Raw genomic sequence first — 21,929 nt, 5'->3', positions numbered from 1 at the left:
CTTGATCTTGTACACTCACTTGGTGCCGATTACTTTGCGTTTTGGTAGTCGATTCACAAGGTCCCAAGTATTGTTCTTCATTATGAAGCCATACTTCGACTGCATAACCTCCATCCACCTATCATCACCATGTGCTTCAAGACACTTAGGTTCTTCAGCACGGATCACCTATGTCATCAAAGCGTAGTTGACCAAGTGTTCATGCGCCCTTCTTTGCTCCTCTAATCTCTTGGATCGACGATGTTGATAACAAAATTATAAAGACGATAACCTTCGTCTCTTCACTGTAGCCCAAGAAAATACACTTCCGACTCTTCGGTTCTCATTTGGTCCTGTTAGCATCAAGGACATGCACAAAACAGTCACATCCAAAAACTCTGAAATGTCCAACTGAAGGTTTCTTATCAGAAAAGACCTGCAATGGAGTCATCTCATTCACAGCCTTCGTATAGCTACGATTCATAATGTAAACTACCATGTTACATACTTCAGCCCAGAAAGTCTTTGACAAATCTTTTCCCTTCATCATACTCCTGTCCATTTCGCAGATGATGCACATCTTGCGCTCTACTACATTTTGCTGTGATGTATGTGATAGGAATTTCTACCTCTTGATCCCGTGACTTTTACAGTAACTTTCGAATTCACTTGATGTGAACTCACTACCTTTGATCTCAACTTCTTCACCTTCCTCTCCGTTTCTCGACCATTATATGTCATTCTTTGAACTTACTAAGCCTCATCTTTAGTCTTCAGAAAGTATATCCATATCCTTCTACTGTAGTCATCAATCAGCATCATGAAATAGTAGAAACCATCCAAAGCTTCCGTCTCCATCTTTTCGTAGAGGTCCGTGTGAACGAGCTCTAAAGGAGCCTTTACCCTACTAACCTCTTTAGAAAAGGACTATCGATGCTGATTGCCCATCATGTAAGCTTCACATACATCGGACAGATCTGAAATTTCTGATAGATCTACAATCATTTCATTTTTATGCATCTCCTTTAAAGAACTAAGGTTTAGATTACCAAACCTCTCATGCCACAACTTAGTGTTATATCAGCTGGAGCACTGAAAGCTGAGAGTTCGTAGATGTTGCGCCGTGTACCTATACCAACGACTTTCCTTCGAAGATCCAAAATCTATGCGCTATTCTTATCAAATTAAACTTTGAGGTTCGGATCCGTGATTGCAAAAACAAACAAGTTTCTCTTGATATCTAACACATAAAGAACATCAGACAACTATTTTACAACTTGATTTAACTTGAGAGCAATCATACCGTTTCCTTTTGCTAAATATTTTACATCATTGTCGACTACTATCAGAATGTCATTCCTTACTAAATGTAGAGATATACTAATCCTTCCCACTGATCATGTGATGCAATGCACCACTGTCAATAATCCAAGGTTCATCCGCAAGTACATGAACTGCCTCCGTGCAAATCTCCTCAATTGCTATGAACAACTCTACTAGTACTACTTGCCCACTGTTGCTGGACTCTTTCTTTACTTCATTTTTCTCATCTACAATCTTCTTCTGACACTCATTTTGCTTGTGCCCTACCTTGTTGCAATAGAAGCACTTGATCTTCTTCTCATCTTTTGATGCATCTCCTCTAAAAGCATCGCGCTGAAATCCTCAAAGTTGAGATGGATTTCTGTTCTGCGTATTCAATACTGTAACAAGACCGTCGTACTTTAGTAAAAGAATCCATATGCACCTTCGTAATAGATTCTCACTGTGATGGTGATGCCAATTGTAGTCATCTGATCGCGCAGATTTCACCCTGGTGATAAACTTCTCTACCATTTCAGACTCAGGCAATTTCTCGTTCGCGAGTTATCTTCAGATTTTGAATCCGCATCTGATTCGTGATCTCGTACTGATTTTTCAAGACCGTCCATGCCTCCTCCGCTGTGGTGACATTTCATACTCAGATAATTTCTTGTTCGCGAGTTGTCTCCAGATTTTGAATCCACATCTGATTCGTGATCTCGTACTGATTCTTCAAGACCGTCCATGCCTCCTCCGCTGTGGTGACATGTTAAATTAACACCATCACAAAATCACTTACAGTGTAGATAATAAAACACAATGCATCTGCATTTCTTGTCCACGCGAGAATCTCATTCACAGTTAGTACTATCTGTTGTGCTGCATTGACTAAATTCGATCTCGAAATCGGCTTCATGTCCACCCCAGTAGCACTATCCCAAAGCTCGTATATGCTTAAGATGGTCTTCATCTTGAACTTTCAGAGTGGATAGTTAGTCATCCAACTTTTCACTTTCCCCGAACGGTGGGATTCGTAGTCTTATAGACTGGACCATCTCTCACAATCTACTCGCAAACAGAAACACTACCAAATCTTCTTGCTAGAATGCAAGCTCTGATATCATGTAAGAAAATAATGTCTGTGCTCAACAGATAACAAGATTTTGTATGCAAGAGAAAAGCAGATAGTATGAAGAATCAAAAACTGATACAATAGGTGATGCTGCCTCCCAACCATGCGCTCCTGTGTGAGGAGCTTCGATGACATGCTGAAAATAGTAGAGGACAAAGGCTAGATGCTAAGGAATCAAGGTTACTATAGCCAGTGATGAATATGGACTTAACGGACGTGCTCTTATATAGCCACCAGTTGTAGTCGGTTAGACTCAATTAGATAACCGATCCAATCTATCCAAAATATCGACTGAGGATCGGTCCCAAAATAGGCTACCGACCACACATAGAACCGTGATGCAAAATAAAGCAACTAACCTACGCAATCCGTTCGGTCCAGAGCCATCCGGGATCATCTGAGACTCCAAACAGGCCCCGCAACACGAGAGTGAACTACCTCAAAAAATGCTCCATCTATCCTCAGTGCAGTCAATCATGGGATGCCTTCCTACACTTATATGTAGCCTACTTAGCACTGTGCTAACTTTATCTGAAGCCATCCAGCCATCAAGCCACACATGACCCCCATCTGGTGTCCAAACCAGGACCTACTGGATAACCGAGTTACTCAAATGCATTCTCCTCATATGAGGAGCTTACAAGTAGTTAGCTGGTTCTCGCGTAGTTACACGAGAGTGGAGCATTGATATCTAACATGAAGACCTCATCTTGTAGACATGCAAGATCATAAGTGCCTTTGAGACTATCTACTCTATAATCTCTGTGTAATGCAAGGTATGGAGATGCCCCACATACATACGACATTTAGCAACAATTTCACTACTTATTCACTTATGGTACCTAGATACGAGTAAGGTCATTGACTCCCCTAATAAATGACATTTGTATATGAGGTCACACGACTACTTATTTACTCATGGTACCTAGATATGAGTAAGGTTATTGACTCCCCTAACGAAGGATGTACCTTACTCTTTGTATATGAGGTCACATGAGTATGATCTAGACCCACGAGCCCATGCTACACACAGTTCCCTTGAGAAGGAGATTACAAACTTCATTTCTAATAAGAGAAAAGCCCATAGAGGTTACTGCCTCATGCACTTGAGCTTATATACTAAGTCAACATGACAACCTTTGCACATGCAAGGCACCTATGTAATGCTAGGCTCCAACAGATATTGAACATGTTCCAAAGGCACTAAGATTCCTATGAAGCTTTGAATTGGATCCATGTGAAGCTTAGATTCCTCATGGAGAAAAGAATCACCCCCAACATAGTGTCTTCCTTTCTCTAATTTGAGTTTTAGTTTTAGTTTCAATATTACACTCTAGTAAGGGATGTACTAGATATTAGGCTCTTAGAGACATACAAGATAAGTCAAAATTCAATATTAAACTCTTAGGAACATACTAGATACTTCAAGGTTTCGCAAAGGTTTTTTCCTGTATGATATAATCTGATTGGCTCTCTCTCTCTCTCTCTCTCTCTCTCTCAGCAAGGTTGTGGTCAGGAGACTTATGCCAAGGCAAGAGCCTTGGAAATATTTATTTATTCAGACATTAGGCTTTGTACCCCCTCCTCAAGTGGTGATACTAGGTGGATGGACATACTAGGTTGATCTTTACATCCACACACCTCAAGATGCCTTTCTCCCCCCTTACGGATTTATTTTTGAAAGCTTGAGGCAGATTCAAAAATTCTCTTCCAAGCTTCCCTCTCCCCATCCTCACAAGAAGCTCGATCGTAGATAGGCTGTCTAATATGTTGAATGGCTTGATTCTTGATGATCATGGCAAACCCATACGTGTTTCTGATTATATGCAATAGTCAGGATGAGAGAGAGGCCCTACTTCGTTTGTGGACTCTTGTAAGGATTTCAAAAACCTTTCCCATGAATGCCGATTTCACTGGTTAGCCAAATACTTCCTTCCTTCAACCTTTCTACAGTGCTTGAAATGCAACAAAGTGCAATAAGTACAATAAAATATAAAAATGTTTGCATTGAGCCTAAAAATGATTCCTCTCCCAATGGAGTACCTTCTCAAATTAAGTACTCCATCGGTACATGCATGTGTATTTGAGTGCATTCAAGGAGATTCACAAATAGTTTTGTGTCCATGTTGGAACTATGGACCCCTTCGGTTATTTCCTGCTCTACTTGTGTGGATGCAACAAGACACTCAATAGAATAATCCAAATTACTTTAAAGCAAGAGAGCTTGTTTGAAATGGACCGTAAAGGGAATGGCTATCCTAGAGCAGCATAACTCAAAGGAGAACAATCTAAGTAACCCTTTGTGATGAATAGAGACGCTAGGAGGGGAAGCAACCAGTCTGCACATTTCACAAGGGAGTGAACAACAATTTAGCAAGAAAGAATGTCAACAAAATTGTAAGGCATCGAGGCACTAAACCAATGGCTCAAACCAGTAATAGGCCATGCGGCTGTAAGGAAGAAAGAAGGAAATTATCACGACAAAAGGCAGAATCAAAAAGCTTGGGAACAGACCCGAAACGGAAGGCCAAATAAATAGAAGCAAAAGAGCGTTTAGAGATTTGACCCCCATCTTATCGCCCCCCCCGCCCTCCGTCTCTCTCTCTCTCTCTCTCGGAATATGTCTACACATGCAGGGAGTTGAACTTTCCTTTTACAGAGCCTAAGATTTTCATTTTATTTTTGGTTGGTAAGCTTTCCCGTTCAAGAAAACATAAAGTAATGCCAATAGGTAGAAAAAGAAGTGCGCCAAAGACCAAAGGAAAACCAGGCACCCAGGTAGAATAAGAAACGTACCTCTGTGTAAGAAAGGTCAAGCTCTCGCAGCTGACTGCAATAGGTCCCAATCATGAAGATTCCTCTGTCTGTGATCCCCAAACACCACTTCAAACTCAAGTAGCGTAATGCTGTGCATCCTACAGCCAAGCAAGCTAAGCCATTGTCTGTAACTTCCCTGCAGCTAATGAGCTTCAAAGACTCCAAAGTTGTCATTTGGCCAATGGCCACAGCCCCCAGATCCTTCATTTGGAAACAGTGGCTCAGATCTAACTCTAATAAGGACACACATTCGTGCGCCAAGACGACCAGACCAACATCCGTAAACGTTCGTACCTTCGAGAGATTTATGGAACGAAGTTGCTTTCCCACAAGTTTTGCAATACCTTGAAGACTTTCATCGGTAAGATGGGAGCATGAAGTCAAATTCAGGTGCTGGAGGTGGCCATACCTACGTACAATGGTTGGTAGAACTTCCACTCTTAGCAGCTTAACACTCGTCCGACAGCAAGCTTCAAGACTGAGAAAACGTTTGCACACAAGGCACCACGCTTGTCGATCAAAAGGATCAGGCAGCCTTTCGAGTATGTTGAGCAAAATATGATCATCGAACATGTCCAGAACGTTATTGAACGAATGAACGCGTGCCATTCAGACTGAGTGGCAGACAAACGCGGGAGAAGCTGGGCAGATCTACAATGACATTAACCGCTTTGTTGCCGTGGTCGTGGAAAAGCGGGAAGGCTCTTAGTCACGGAAAAGGCATCAACAACCAGCAAATCATGGGTCTCTTGGGGATCTGTTGATGCAGCCTGCTGCTTGGACAAGGACCCAAGAGCCATGCTCGAGTGGGCGCTAGTGGTGGAGAAGCGAGATGGCTCTTGCGTCAAGGAAACGGCATCAACAACCAGCGAATCATGGCTCCCTTGGGATCTGTCGAAGCTTTCAGCAGATGCAGCCTGCTGCTTCTACTGCAAGAACCCAAGAGCTGCTCGAGAATGCGGAAGCGATTTTAGAAGAGCATCTACTGCAACAGGTTCTGATCGAAATTAAAGAAGGTTTCTGAGGGGGAAGGCTGTTGCGTCATCGAAACGCCATCAACAAGGACGAGGAGTAAGGACCCAAGAGCGATGGTGGGGTGAGCAGGAGCAGGAGAGGCAAGGAAATGGCATGAACAAGCAGCAATCGTGGGGATCTGTTGAAGTGTTGAGCAGGTGCAGGCGTGCTACTGGGAGAATGGAGAAAGCGCAAGCGATGAGAGGGCAAGAAGAGCATGGACTAGAGCAGGAGCGAAGAAGGAGAAGGTTGTTGACGGGGAGAAAGGCTAGGAAGAAGCTGAAGAAAAGGAAGGATGGGGAGTTTGTGAAGGTGAGTGAGGGGAGGAGGACGCCATAGTCAGATAAACATCGCGGAAAAAGGAAGACCCGATGTTTATCGCCATAGCCAGACGATCAACTATCGCAGGAAAAAGGAACACGCACTGTGTTCGTGCATGAAATATATATACTAACTATTGTTAATTGTCATGATTTTATGAATACGACAAGATATCGTACGACCTTGCCAGTGCGCCGGCCACGTGGCTTGGCCGCGTTGGCTCATCTGGATCTCGCGTGTCTCACTGTACTGTACCCTTTCGTACATTTAGTCCCCCTGGTACATTACAGTACCACGGACAAAGCTTCCCTCCCTCGGGCCTCTTCCAAGCTCCCTCATTGCTCTTTCCCAACCCCTCTTCTTTTGCAAAGTCTTGTGCCTTGGAAGTTGGACTTCTCCTTCTCCACACATCATGCCTCTACATTTCCGTCGTCCATCGCAACTCGTCCACCCATTCCATCCCGCTATTCAAACCTTCCAGCCAAATTCCTCTCTTGATGGTAGCCTTCGAGAATGTTTTGTTGGCTTACACTAACTCTTATCACATCAAACTTGATGGTAGCGTTCGAGAATATTTTGTCGGCTTACACCAACTCTTATCACATCACAAAGACATTTCATAACCGTGTTGCCTTCCAAAATTGAGACGATTAGTGGTAGAATATGCACTCATGCATAGGGAAAGAGGTCATCTCTTCCTCCACGTTAAAATTTGGGTGTCATTCTACAAATGAATTATATTTCAAATTAAAAAATTTAATGTCCTTTATTCAAAGTGGAAGAATGATGATTGGGTTAACATGAGGGCCTTTAAGGTAGTTAATTGAATCATTCAAGCCACAAACAAAAAGGGGCATTAAAAATTGGTCAAGTATACCCCCCTACTCTAGAAAGAATGGGTATTGCAATCAACATGACCATAATGTATCACTATGTTTGGACTAGCAAATCAACCAATTCCAACACATATCTACTTTTGCATTAATGAATTGCATGCAATGCAACTCTAAATGTATGGCATTATTATTAAAATACAGCAAGGGTAGGATAAAAGGGGAGGCCCCAAAGAGACATTTTCTAGCTTAGCCTAGACTAACCCCTAAGGTGCACTACTAAGAAACCGTATGTATCACATGCATTCAAGGGTATTTTAAAAACCCCTCAACTAAAAGTTTTCCCCCAATATGTTATTGTAAATCAAGTTAAGTTTTTTTCAAAAGTTGAATTAAAACACCACTCCTTTTGAATACACTTGGTACACTAAAATTTTGTGAGGTAAACCCTTCAAGGACTAACCTAATATATCATATTAACAAATAAACACTACTAATTAGTATTTCATGAAACAATACACTAGTAACTATACCACAAACCAATACAAAAAAACTAATGAGTTATGCTTAGGTACCCTCGGTATACATCATCATTGGTAATGCGAAAAGATGTATCATCATGTGAAAGAATGCACATGAAGCCATTATCTAGATTGCAATCATCTATTTATAACATGTGAATAATTCATGTCTTGTCATGTATATTACCATTTGGTAAAATCAATTAACTTGACTTCCTTCAATTGAGATAGCGGTTGTTGTCCATGTTATTTTATCATGTATTCAATGATACTGCCATGAGAATTGATATGCTTCATTCTAGCATGGAACACCAGGTTCTTTGCTATCATAATGCAACTCTAATTGTCATAAAGCATCCAGATCATCGCCATTTGTGCTATCAGTGCAAACATCTCATCATGATCGACCCCCTCCACCCCATAGGTTTTTTTTCATTAGAATCATGATAAAATATTACAAATGAGATGTACATGTTACAATTTTGCAAAGAAGGTCTACAAAGTAATGGCAAATTTGTCGAAGTAATGCGCTACAAAATGGCAAAAGTGCCAAACTCCAAAATGACAAATCCACCGAAGTAATGTGCTAATACACTACAAAATGGCAAAAGTGCCAAACTCCAAAATGGCAAATCCACCGAAGTAATGTGCTACAAAAGGTCAGAAGTGTTGAAATACTAAATGAATAAATGTCATATCCTACTATTGCTCCTCCTCGTCCTCCTTGCCTGATCCCTCACCCTCGGTCTCTCTATGTGCGCCCGATCCCTCACCCTCCTCTTCTGTGAGCCCAACCGCTTCTTCTTCACATCCAGTCTCTAAGTCCGGATCTCTAGATGGATCGAACGAGCTACCCTGAATGAAACAAGTTAGAAAAACTAAGAGCGTCAATTGTAAGATAACAGTGATAGTCAAATGATAACGATGAGGAATAGGGTATACTCACATGACGCTCCACCACCCTTTCACAATTGATGTTGACTCCTTTCTCCTTCTCCTTAAACCAAGGCTTGGCTCTAATCTTGAATGCCCTTCTGTACTCCTCATCATCTGGAGACCTTCCAATCACAGATTCTTGTGGATCCAAATTCAATTAGTTAGATATGAATGACAAAACATTTGAACAGCTGAACATATTAGATATTCTCTAGAAGATAAATATATACTTACCACTCATGCCTCGTTACCTAGTTTTCCACTGCTCCCAAGGTGGGAAGGACCTATGTTCTCCAAGTGTATCCTCGCCACCCTCCGCTGAGCCTCGAACGCATCTAGATTGTCCTTGTACTCCTTCTTTGCTATCTTCCAATCTTTTGGGTCCACCCACCCTAGCTTGTGCTTACCCTGCTTAACAGCCAGCCTTAAGTCGTATCTATGAGACTTTAGGAGCTCGCCCATGAGAATAAGCATGGCACCTTTGTCAAACTCAAACCCTCTAGGGTTGGGAAATCATCTCTTGAGGGCATCTATGATGGCATCCTTGGATCTCTTGTCCTGTTCTTTTTAAGGTTTGAATATATCATTGGGGAATTGGGTGCTCATCAACCTCCTCATGTATCTTATGACCTTCTTCCTTTCTTTGTCATGTATAACTTCCCCAATGCCATTCACTCGGTAGGATAGGTCCTCGGGCAAAAACAAAGTCTAAAAGATGCACGGTGGATGGAGTAGTAAAGCTAGAGCAAGCGCTTAAGGAGCGAGGAGTAGGGGAGCGAGGCCCTATCTACTATCTAGGGTGTTGCGACCTATGAGAGGGGAGGGCAAGGGACCAGACTAATACTACGTCTCTTGAACAAGGGCAGACTTGGAGCAGTGGGAGTGTGCAGACTCATCTACATCTCCCGTGCCACCCCAGTAGCCTCGACCCTTACTACTCTTTTTGGACATTTCATACAATTTTAAATGATCAATAGAAAATATTGAATCTTATGGCGGGTACATGTGGATAAGTGGATCTCACAAAAAGAGATATCTATATCGAGCATCGAGAGGGATAAGGTTGACTCCATTGAAGCTATGTGCTTGCTTGAGAAGTACTTTCCCTTAAGCATTATGATGACTCAGTTGCACTTGCTTGTACACGTAGTTGATGAGGTTGCCACTGCAAGAACCATTCATAGTCGTCAGATGTTTTTCCTTGAATGGTTTATGAAAACTTTGGAGGGATTTGTAAGGCAAAGAGCTAGACCCGAAGTAGGCATGGTAGAGGGATGTCTTGTGCAAGAGTCATTAGTATACATCACAGAGTTTCTTGCATCCATGGTACCCGATAGGCCACATGCTTGGAACATCAAGGATTTGTAAGGAAAAGAGATTTTCTTGCATCACTTTGAAGGGATTTGGAAGGCAAAGAGCTAGACTCGAAGCAAGCATGGCAAAGGGATGGCTTATGCAAGATTCATTAGTATACATTAGAGAGTTTCTTGTATCCATGGATCCCGATATGCCACATGCTTGGAACATCAAGGAGGATGATCGTGTCATTGCGGAGGTTCCCCAAGGTAAAGGATTGAAAGAAAGATGAGCAAAGAGCAAAGAGAGAAATTTTATAATTTTTGTGTCCTCAAGAGTCTTGAGATGCAAAGATGGGTTGAAAGATATGAAGAGGCCAAAGTAAAAAGAATAAATGAGAGGACGAGATTTAGAGTCATGCATAGGCGAAGGGTGCCATATCCACCGAGCCTTGGTCTTCTCCCTAGACACATGTCCCGTGATTGGCTACAAGAAGCTCTTTGTGAAGCCGAAAACGATGGAGAGGACATAACCGATCGAGAGCGGGGAGCTTGCAGTTGAATGTATGCCACATGTAAGTTTTTTACCTTTTTACTTAATTTGGGTATTAATGATCACAATCACCACAAATGCATCCTCATTGTTTTAATCATGTTCTTTTGTAGTAAAAAAAGTACAATGCATTGTGGTCACATGGACGGCATTTTCATGTGGAACGCATCGATTTAAGGAGAGTCACATATGATTGTGGAGTCATGCCTAACATTGTACAAGATAGCCGAGCAAGTGCTTCTGATACCAATCTTCTCTCCTCATGGTAGTAAGATTATTGTGGGACCATACGTGACATCTATGAAGTTAATTTTAGATGATTTAGTATTTTCATTCTTAAAATTCTTTTGCCTCAACTCTCTTAATTTCTTATGGATGCCATTGGGTATTTATTTACAAAAATGGTGCAGAATTGATGTTCTTAAAGTGTTGTAATCTCTAAAGTGCGCAACACCATACGGATTGAACCAACTCATTGCCTTACCCATTAATGTATGTGTAAACTGTTGCAATTTCTCCGCGTCTCCAAACATTGTTGAAAACCGTCGCTTTCCATCTAGTTTCAAATTGCATGATGGGACTGTCTAGATCTTCTTTTTTGTGACCCTTGAACTCATCAAAATTGCACTTCAAACTAGCTGCATGGGGATTCATTGAAGGTGGATTTGGTGGGGGTACATTTGGTGGGTTTTGAGGGCTCTAAGGATTTTGCGGTTTCTACTATCGATTTTGTGGGTTCTATGGTTTGTATTGTTGATTTTGTGGATTTTGTTGTTGATTTTGTAGGTTCTATGCATTTTGTTGTTGATTTTGTGGATTTTGTGGATTCTATTATTGATTTTGTGGATTCATGTGGGATAGGTATTGGCACTCTTGCGAATACCTTAACACCATTCATTGAAAGGTTGTCAGTTTCCCTTTGCCTACATGCTAGTTCAAATTTCCAAACCGCAGACTACTCAGGTTACTGCTGTATTTCTCCTCGTCATAGGAGTCTTCTTCAGAATCTTAAAATTTGTTTCTCGATCATCCTACCACTATTGCGCGATCTTATTTACAAGATTCACCTCCTAGGCTCAAATTCCTTTATCCATCCCTTGAGCGGGTCATACTGGAGCCAATGATTAGTTCTCCATAGTGCTGAATCCATAGTTATGCCTACTATTTCCCCTTTCAACCTTGGTCACCATCGTGAAATGTGGTTGGAGCAAAAAATCAAATGTATGTGTGATCGATGTCGAGGAAACATGTATCGTGCATGCAGGATTACTCAATCACATCTCAAAGTATGGAGAATGGGATGCGACCATAAACATGGTAAGTGTTAAAGAGTTAAGGTTGATTAAGATACGTATGGGTGTTCATATGTTTGAGTTATGATCCCGTTTTAATTTGATACAGGATGCAGTGCCACACCATGAAATGACATCAGTGCATAAAGGATAAATATGAAAGGACAACTATTTACTTAAGACAATTATGAAAAGCCAGTTTTGAAAAGACAAATATTTATGAAAGACAAGTGGAATCTAATAAGATTTTCATATATATATATATATATATATATAAAATAGAGACCAAAAGTATGTCTCCAAAATTATGTATATAAAAAATATATGTCTCCAAAAGAGACATTCTCCAAAAATGCCAAAATGGTGGAGGAGGAGCGTGAGTGGAAGAAAGCAATGAAGTCAGCGAGGGAGGACCCCTGTCTGCAGCACGTGGAGGCACGAAGGCTCCAGATGGAGCAATATGGAAGCGTGCATTTTGGAGCGGGAGGCCCAATTTGTAAGTATCGATCTCAAATTATATTGCTTATGTAGTTTATTAGGAGGTTGTTTCTTTGTACTAACCCCTCCACAAATTGTGTCGTCTTTGCAACTTGATATCATGGGTAGATACCCTGAGGATACCCTACTCCTGTCAAGACAGCCTACCACCACCACCATTGCAGAGGAGATACATGGAAGCACTTCTATCATGACGGGTTGATTACTGAGAAGCAGAATATCCGGGCTACTGGAGCGGCCCCCGAGGTATTTGAAAGTAATTAAATAATGTCAATATTATAAGTAAAGATTTGATTTTTCATACATTGATATATGTTGTTCCTTGTTTACAGGTCCCTGCACAAGAAGACGAGAAAGAAGACGAGGAAGGAGGTGGAGAAGGGAGCGCAGAAAGGAGCAAAGGGAGCGAGGATGTAGAGAACATAGATTAGTCATAGAAGTAGTGCTAGCTACTCTTTTTTGTACTTAAAGCCATTGGCTTGTCTTCGTGCCTCTTGTATATACACTCCTCTTATTTTTTGTACTTGAAGCCACATGATGTGGCTTAGCTTCGTGCTATATGTACATACAAGCACTTTTTGAGCTTTTAATTTTATTAAGTTTTGGAGTTGTAATGTTTTATTTGGAATTGTAATTAAAATGCGGTTGGCTGTAAGAATTGAATTACACAATGTGGAAATGGGATTCTTGTAACTATATAGCATACACAACATACACAGCATTCTATAAATTTAAAAAAAAATATTATATAGCGCATCTATATACGCGTCTGTCTGTTCGAGAAGCATCTATTTGCACGTCTATAAACGCATCTATAAGACCGTTTATAAATGCGTCTATACACGTGTTTAACGATGGGTCTATCTATCTTTTAAATTTTTTAGCAGAGCATCTATTTACGCGTCTAGATGCACGTTTGCCTACTATATAGACGCATTATTAGATGCAGGTCTCTAGACGCAGAAATAGACGCGCCCATAAGTTTTTTTTTTAGTTCAGTAAACGCATCTGTGTGCGCATCTATGGGTGCTTTGTCTTGTTGTGAGCTACCAGAAATATGCAAACACCAGGCAGACTTTTGCCAAACATGCCACATCAAAAGATCTTTGCATTGGCAGCATGGCACAATTTACACCATGAAACATCTATACATCATGCCATCCACTAATTTCTTTGCCCATTTTCACCACCAATTTCTATTTTGTTGCCAAGTATCGTAACAATCTTTGACTTGGCCCATTTATCTGTGAACTGACGATTGGGGGGGTTAGGATACCTAGAGCGAACAGCAGCGAGGGTCTCATCAGCCAACCTCTTTGGCTAGTCTTTGTAGTGGATAAAGTAATCTCTGTAATTGTTAGCAATTACAGAGTGCATGAAGGCCATGATGTCCTTCCCCCGTGCATCCATCAAGATGCCTCCTGTCTGAGTGATGTCATAGAAGATCGTACCATCACCCAGAGGCACGTCTAAATCATCTGAATCATCATCGTCCCCACCACCACCCCTCCCAAAGCATTGTGCCATGCATCCCCCACTTCTCTCCCTGCTACTACACCTGCTACTGTGTCGTGTCGAGCTAGTATGTTGGCCACTCGTAGCTAGAGACTGCACGGGACTACATGGACCACTCGTAGCTGGAGAATCGAGTCTCGATTGCACAGGAGTACACCGATGGCTCTGCAAAACAGAAGGACCTCCTGACGGCATGGGGGAAGGGGCATAAGACGGCATGGGGGAAGGGGCATAAGACAGCATGGGGGAAGGGGCATAAAACGGCATAGGAGAAGGGCCTTGGCTGTGTAGCCAGCTGGGCTGTGCTGACTCCGCTGGAGTAATCTCAGCTGGTGTGGGGTGGTGTGGAGTCTGTAGTGCCAACTCCTAAGGGGTGTTTAGAGTACCCGTCATATACCCGTATAACTCCACAGGACTAGGAGGGTGCCCTAAAGGTTATATAAGTCCTTAAAAATAGACTCCCGGAGATCAGGCGAGCCCGAAGAGCTTCTTGGCCACATGATGAATTGGAAAAAAGAAAAAAAGACGATTATTGATGAGCTGAGAAGAAAGGAGAAGGGAAGAAAAGATTACTATCGGAGCATGTCTATAGACGCATCTAAGAAGCGCGTCTATTTTCACGTGTAACAGCGTGTCTATAGACACGGCTATCTGTGAGGCAACTAGCGAAGGACCACAGGCTAGACGCACCTATAGACGTGGTTTTAGATGTGCTTTGAGATGCATCTATAGACAGGCTTTGATAAACGGACTTTTCTAAAAAGTAGAAAAGGACATGCGCCCGACACAAAAATGTAACACTGATACCAAAATCATGCGTTTCTTGGATACAACAAAGGACAAATCCAAAGAGAGAAACTTCCAAAAAAGATCAACTATAAAAAAACCTTACCTTGGATAGTGATGGCTTTTGGCCTCACTAATGCCCCGACAACCTTTCAATCTCTCATGAACAAAATTCTTTGGCCTTATATCTACAAATTTGTATTGGTTTTCCTTGATGATATACTGGTCTACAATAGATCTGTGGAGGAGCACTTGATGCATGTGAAGCAGATCCTTGAAGTCATGGTGTAATAGCTTATGAGAGTCGAAATTTTAGCGAAAAGGAGCTAACCTATCATATTTATGAGCAAGAGATGATGTATATATTACATGCTATCAAGAAGTGGCATCATTATGTCTATGGGAGTCATTTCAAGGTGAAAACTAATCATAGAACTCTAAGGTACTTATCTCAAACTAATTTGTCCCCTAAACAAAGAAGGTGGCTCTCAATCATACAAAATTATGACTTTGACATTGAGTACAAGGTTGGAAAGGAGAATATTGTGGCTGATTCACTCTCTAGAATGTGGTTTTGTACCTTGTCATCCATAACCGGCGTTTATAAAGATTGGATCCATGGCATTCAAGAGGAATACCTTACTGATCCAGTGGCAGCAACATTGTTTCATGATCTGCATAAACCAAATTGTCTTAATCACCCTAATTACAAGCTTCATAATGGTCTAATTTGGTACCATGACAGAATATACCTAACTGGAAATTCAGTTTATAAGTTGTTGGTACTGTAGGAGCTCCATTCATCACCAATGGCAGGCCATATTGGTCTATATAAGACCTATGAAAGGGTGAGGCAAAGCTTCTACTAGAAAGGTTTAAGGAAGTATATATTTAAGTATGTTCAATGCTGCAAGCCCTATCACGAAACTGAGAATTGAACCATTACTCCAACGTCTACCCATTCCTAAGGGGAAATGGAGCCATATATCCATGGATTTTATTATAGGATGGGTCCAATGAAATCCAATCCCCAACGATAGAAGGGGGGCACCGGAGTGAATGGTTTGAGAGGAGGTACTCACGCCTTGTAGGCTTGGGGCCTACTCGTTGACATGAATCACATCTGGTCACATGAGCATGGCAGTCGCGGAAGAGCTTGGATCACCAGAACCCTGCACGCATGATCTTCCGAGCAATAGCATCTGAGGCCATATGCCCTCCTAGTCATCATCCATATACATATGGTGGGATATATGTTCATATATTGTATACATGGGTAAATTGATAGGAGTAGAGAGGACTCTAGAAGTGATATAGTCCTTATGGACTTAGATTAACCCACATTAGGGCTCAATACATATTGTATCATGTTCATCTTTTTGATATAGAGATTGTACATTTTGTATAGCCAAAGGTTGGTGTCTTCTGTCATACTCATCATTTCTGTAGCCAAAGGTTGGTGTTTTCTCTCATCCTCATCATTATGTGTGTTGAGTATTGAGCTATGTGTTCACTTTAAGACCCAAAACTTCTTCCACATAATTTGAGGGACTTACCGCGCTGAGGTAGAGAGACTCATGTGCATTAATAAGGAACAGATCAATTATAAAGACACTTTAGCCTCAAGATTTGGAGAATGAAAAGTCAAGTGCCCTAGCTTTTGACTTAGGCTGTTTTGATGTCTTTGCCACCTTCTTGCTCTTTGGTCTCCTCTATTTGCAATCGTCGCCCATGCTTCTTCTCTTCGTCCCCACCAGTTCCATTCCTCTTTCCTCCAAGCTTCCTTACTTTTTCATTTCAATCTCCACTTCTCCTTCTTCTCCACTCCTTCCTTCTTAATCACCCAAGCTATAGTCTCCTTCTCTTCCACCAATATTTGTGTAGCCACACATTCGAGCTCCTTTCCCATAGCTCAGCTCCTTCTATAGAGTTATCTTTGGTTGTAGTTATGGATTTATCTATAGCTCACTATGTTTGTCAAACATGACTATTCATCGCAAAACTTTGCTCCCACCTTTTGGTTTGCATCAAATATTGCAAGATAAGTGATGCTTGCAAGGGATTTTTCTCATTCTCACCCTTTATTTTAGCTCCTTTCCATATCCAAAAAATCTTCCTTGCAAACCCAAGGTGGCAAGACTAGATCTAAAAGCTAAATAGAAAAACTCATGGCACCTCAACACTTAGTCTCATAAAATCTAAGGCTAATCTCCTTACAACCCTAGATCACAAAAGCTAGAGTGACATTGGCATTACTCCTCATGAAATCAAGGTTTAAATGTGGAAAATTTTCATACCCTACTGATGGTCATTATCATGATTGTGATCCCGAGCAAGAAGGGTGGCTTCTTCCTTTGTAAGACTTGCATGTATTTTGATATTTGAAATTCATAGAGTCACATTACTCTGTGCATAGCTACCTCTAGGCCTTTGCACTATGACTTTTTCCAATCACAAAATAATCAAAGGATCAAAATTGACTTCTCAAGGCATTGTGTTAAATCAACCATTACAAGGAAGGGGCCTATGAAGCTTCTTCACCCACAACTCCAAAGTTCTCACGTCCATAAACTTGCCTATCAAATCAGCTCCCTTAGAATATTTTGATGTGTACTCACATTTTCAAAAGTCAACAAAATTCTAGGAGCCTCTGGAACTCCTCTTATATATCAAAAGATGGTGAAGAGGCAACCTCCACTTGTTGAGGCATTGTATTTTGTTTCTTCTTTCAGCCCTCAATGCTTGCCTTGCTATTCCCTTCCTTAAGCCCTCATTGCTTGCTAGTGGTGGCCTCTTTTTCACACCCTTTTTAGACTTATTGCTCTCTAATTCCTTAGATGGATATTAATCTTTATATTTTCACTCATATTTGGATGGAACCCCTAGCAATGTAAAAGAGCAAACACTTGGAATCTATAAATCCAAGGCACCATCTACGATAAGGATTCTAGTGGGTATTTTGTGGTTTGGGGTCTATATCTAGAAATTTCTCTAATGCCAAGATCCTCTGCAAAGATAAACCAGGATTAATAAAACCTCTTCTATGACCACCCAAATTGAATATCGTTTTGACTTTTTTATTGGGGCGATTTACTTAGGCTTTCTTTTTATCATGTGCTTACTATGTGTAACATCTAGGCTCAAGAAACATGGGGTGACCCTTTGAAGCACTCCCTTGCCTGCTTACAACCTTGAGCTTTAATTATCTACACAAAGGAAGAGGAAACCAACTTGGCAATTGAATCGAAATCCATAATAGATATTGAATAGAAACACAAATCAAGTAGAAAATGGACTTTCTCAATGCACAACAAGTTTTTCATACAAATGTTTTGAGAAGTGGAAAATAAAGATGAAGATTCAAGTGAAAAGAATGAGAAAATTGAAGGGAAACATATCTTAAAACACAAAGCAAATTGATACTTGGGCTGAAATTAGCATGATTTCAAGCAACAATTCGATCCTTGGGATTGAATTAACATGGGATTGGACAAAAAGTTAATCCCTAGGAATACATGGAGAGATTCAAATATATTGGATGGAGGTGCATAAGTAGCTATACATTTGTGTTTGGAAGAAGGTGGAGTAAAGTTCTTGAGTTTTTGGTTCCTCTTCATTTTCTATAGTGAAGACCTCAGCAATGAATTTCAATCACATTACCTATAGGAGAGTTTGACATGAAGCTTTTGATTGCTTGCAATACGCTTCGTTGGTCTTGTAAAATATATTTTCATATCCATACTATTTAGCTTGCAAGATTTTTTGCAATGCTTCATTGTTGCTAAGAAGATAAATTATTTTTTCTTCCTTAATTCTTAAATGCCCCATTAAAGGAGTCTGTTGCATTAGCAAATTCCTTTCTTCTATTCAAGGGATGTTTTTAAGTGCCTCTTGAGGATACATTTATAGGATTCGCTAGAGTTACCAATGAATCTAAATAGCAATTATTATACATAATAAAAATATCTCTAGACATCATTACAACTACGATTCATGTGCAACAATTAGGTATTTCCATGTTGTTTCATGGAGATATCAATAGTACATTAAGATGGGTAGAGTTTTATAGTATCACGATGAGAGGTCTTGTTTGGTCGTTAATTCAACAAATCTTATTGAATGTGTAAGTTGCATTAATTAAAGCCAAGATTATCACCCATGTTCAAGGTTGAACACAAGGTGACAATCAATGTTTAGGATGAATGTGGAGTAACTACTAGTGTCCTAGATTGGATTTGTGAAAAATTTTCAACTATCATCATGATATTAGAAAGAACCTACACATCTTGTGTCTTTTACTCTATTAATTGATCATGCTGATCCTATGGTGGGATCCTATGGTGGCTTTAGTAGAGAAAAGTAAATTTAGCAAAATTGATATGTTTTATTTCAAATAATTTCTAAGTTGAAATAAAAGAGAACTAATATGTGATTGAATTTTTTATTGCTTGAAGAATTTAAGATCCAATTTTCACTATGGGTCGTCCATATTTCTATTACCCTCTTAAAGACTTGGTACTTAGTATAGCTCATATCATTTGTTATGTGGAGCAATTGAATTGGGAGCATCCTAATATGAGCAATTAACAATGTCCATCTCTATCAAAAGGTGGGAATGGTTTTATGTCCCAAGATAATCTTACTTAAATAGTACTTAACTTGAGTTACATATTAACCTAGGTGTCATTGGTATTATTAACCTAAGTAATTAACCATTGAAGACTACAAACCTTTGGTATAACCTTGTTTCAAAATTTGGACTCAAGGTGGTAGTTCATTGTGAGTTCTTGTAGCTCATCATCATAAGAACTATCTCCTGTAGACCTAAAGCTCAGGTAGTGTCCTCTCCCTTGGGTAGTGTTCTCTCCCATATATAGACCTAAAGGCCTCGGAGTATTTCAGCTTTGGGGTTTGAGCTCCTATGACATGGGATGTTCTCATTTTTAGAACATGCAACTACATGTTAAACCACTCCCTCTCCTCCATAGGTTTGTTCATGAGACAAAGCTTATCCTCTAGTCATTTCCACTTTCTTCTATGCAAGCTATGATGTAGCATGTTAGATTTCTATCTATATTCCCACGTTCTCTATCTTTTGCACATGCTATAGTGTAGTGTGGTCAAATTTCTACTCATGATGGTTGTCACAAGTATAGGGACTTGAGCTTGGGCCCCTAGTACAATGAGAAGAATTGCATCCCCAAAAATAGTCCAAATATTGTGGGGGATGGAACTAGGTCCAAATGTCATTGAGGGATGCATCTCAATCACATACACACTTGTATTATATTTATTTGGGCTTCATGTAAATGGTCAAAAGGATTAATTTAAAGGTCCTTCATGAGGGTGACAAGGCATTGACTAGATGGGTCTAAGGCTAGGGGTCTTAAATGCATTGAGTGTGGAAATGTGCCTAGGGGCAAGTGAATAAATTGATATCCCAAGAGAGGGGTAGTAAAGATGCATTTAAGAGGTACCCTAGAATGAAGGCATGTGGCATGCTAGATCCATCTAGGGAATTAGGGCTTGGTGGAATTTGCAAGTAGGAGCTTCCATGTAAGATCGCATTCTGAGAGTTTGCTACGATTGGGAATTGGCTGGGTGGATAATTTGAGTGCCTGCCCCGTGATTTATCATAGAATTGGGAATATGGAATGGGTCATACGTTAGGGAATGTATCATTTGGTATCAGAGCATAAAAATTAGATAACGATTTGGGGTTTCTTGACTAAGTGATTGAGAAAAGAGGGTGTGATTTAGTGAAGCGTATCAAGTGGTCCATGCTGGAGAAACCAATATACCGCATCCACGCTTATTGGTTGATGGTGATTGTTTTTGGGTTTGGCAAAAAAATCGAGTCTTTGTTTGAAGCCGCGTCCAAAATTGTCCACACTGCTCATTGAATCTCACACTGGTTAAGCATGCATTATTTGCATTGGATCGTGACAATGGAGGGAGTGTGGTGACATTATGATTCACGAATTATCTACGCTAAATTGCGCCTATAGTGATTGCGCCATCTTCAATTTTGTGTTAATTATCTAGCACGTTGTAATCTCGAAGAGACATAACTATAAGGCATTTACTCTCTACGTCATTACATCATCGAACCATGCTTATGGTGTTCGCTTCTTTGATTGGGCATCAAGGGAATGAGTCATGAAATTTTTCAAATAGCCAGTAGAGCTACATGCATTGGCTGTGAACTGTTTTTGGGGGAGCTTGGTTACGTTTAGTCGCTACTAATATAAATCTAGACTACGCTCACAAATATGTGCTAGTCAGATGGAGCCAAATCAATGTCACATAATTAAAATAGAGAAGAGGCGGGTCTCGTGGGTCTACTTATATGCATGAATTTGCTCAAGGAGTTTGATTGAGTATTGGAGTGGCTTGCAGGGACAAGTTGATCTCTTCATGCAACAGAAATATGACCAGAAAGCTTTCTTTGCTTTTTAAATTTTGTTGTGGGATATGCTAGTTTATTTGCCCTTGGTATTTGAGTTATTTGAGATTGCAGATATTTCCCTAGTATAGGGAAAATATATTCATCTTGGTTCTTAGCTATTTTCAATTGATGGTTACGCCTATTTAGACACCTTTTGTGGTTGTGAGATTGAAAAGCAATTCGTAAATACAGTTTTAGGCGGTGTTTAAAAAAAAAAAACCCAATCGACTTAAATGGAAGTTGAAGAAGAAGCTTCTAGAGTAGATCCTGTACAGTCGAGAGCCCAGCTGACCCCGCAGGTGTCGCACCTAGCAAGTCTTACACTATCTGGTAGAATTGCATTATTGGAGGATGCCTTGCAATAAACTTTAGCTCACTAGTTGCAAGCAAATGTAGGGCAATCTGAGCTCAAAAAAATGGTTCATAGTATGTCTGCTTGACCATCTCGTGAAGAGAAGGATAAAGCTCCAATGGAGCCTGAAACCAATGTTCATACGGTCGAGCCTAGGAGGGCTAAGGTGCCTAATATTGCCAATTATAGGCTAGAAAGATATTATGGTCGGATGTCTGGCCGTAGTTCCAATATCATAGAGACCTGGTTACATAAATGGGACGAGTCCTTCACCATTTGTGAAATCAGGAATGATATGAAGAAAATCTGCAAGGCCACCCATACGTTTAATGAGG

General features: G+C 40.5%; 1 protein-coding gene across 3 annotated transcripts in view; it reads right to left on the bottom strand.

The window, feature by feature from the left end:
* LOC147888796 (F-box/LRR-repeat protein 3-like) overlaps positions 1 to 6,600 on the bottom strand; it is a 34,997-nt gene extending 28,397 nt beyond the window's left edge. For all 3 annotated transcript variants that reach the window (XM_087392533.1, XM_087392532.1, XM_087392534.1), the window contains exon 1: positions 5,210 to 6,600. In XM_087392533.1, the coding sequence (XP_087248659.1) occupies positions 5,210 to 5,839 (630 nt within the window). In that variant the 5' untranslated portion in view covers positions 5,840 to 6,600. The remainder of the gene's footprint in view (positions 1 to 5,209) is intronic.
* Between the last annotated feature and the right edge of the window lie 15,329 nt (positions 6,601 to 21,929).

Source organism: Dipteris shenzhenensis, chromosome 21 (genome assembly GCF_047967505.1).
Source record: "Dipteris shenzhenensis isolate YYH24624 ecotype China chromosome 21, Dip_SZ_1.0, whole genome shotgun sequence".
NCBI lineage: Eukaryota > Viridiplantae > Streptophyta > Polypodiopsida > Gleicheniales > Dipteridaceae > Dipteris > Dipteris shenzhenensis.
The sequence above is the reverse complement of the archived record's forward strand: the minus strand, read 5'-3'. Positions and strand labels throughout refer to the sequence as shown.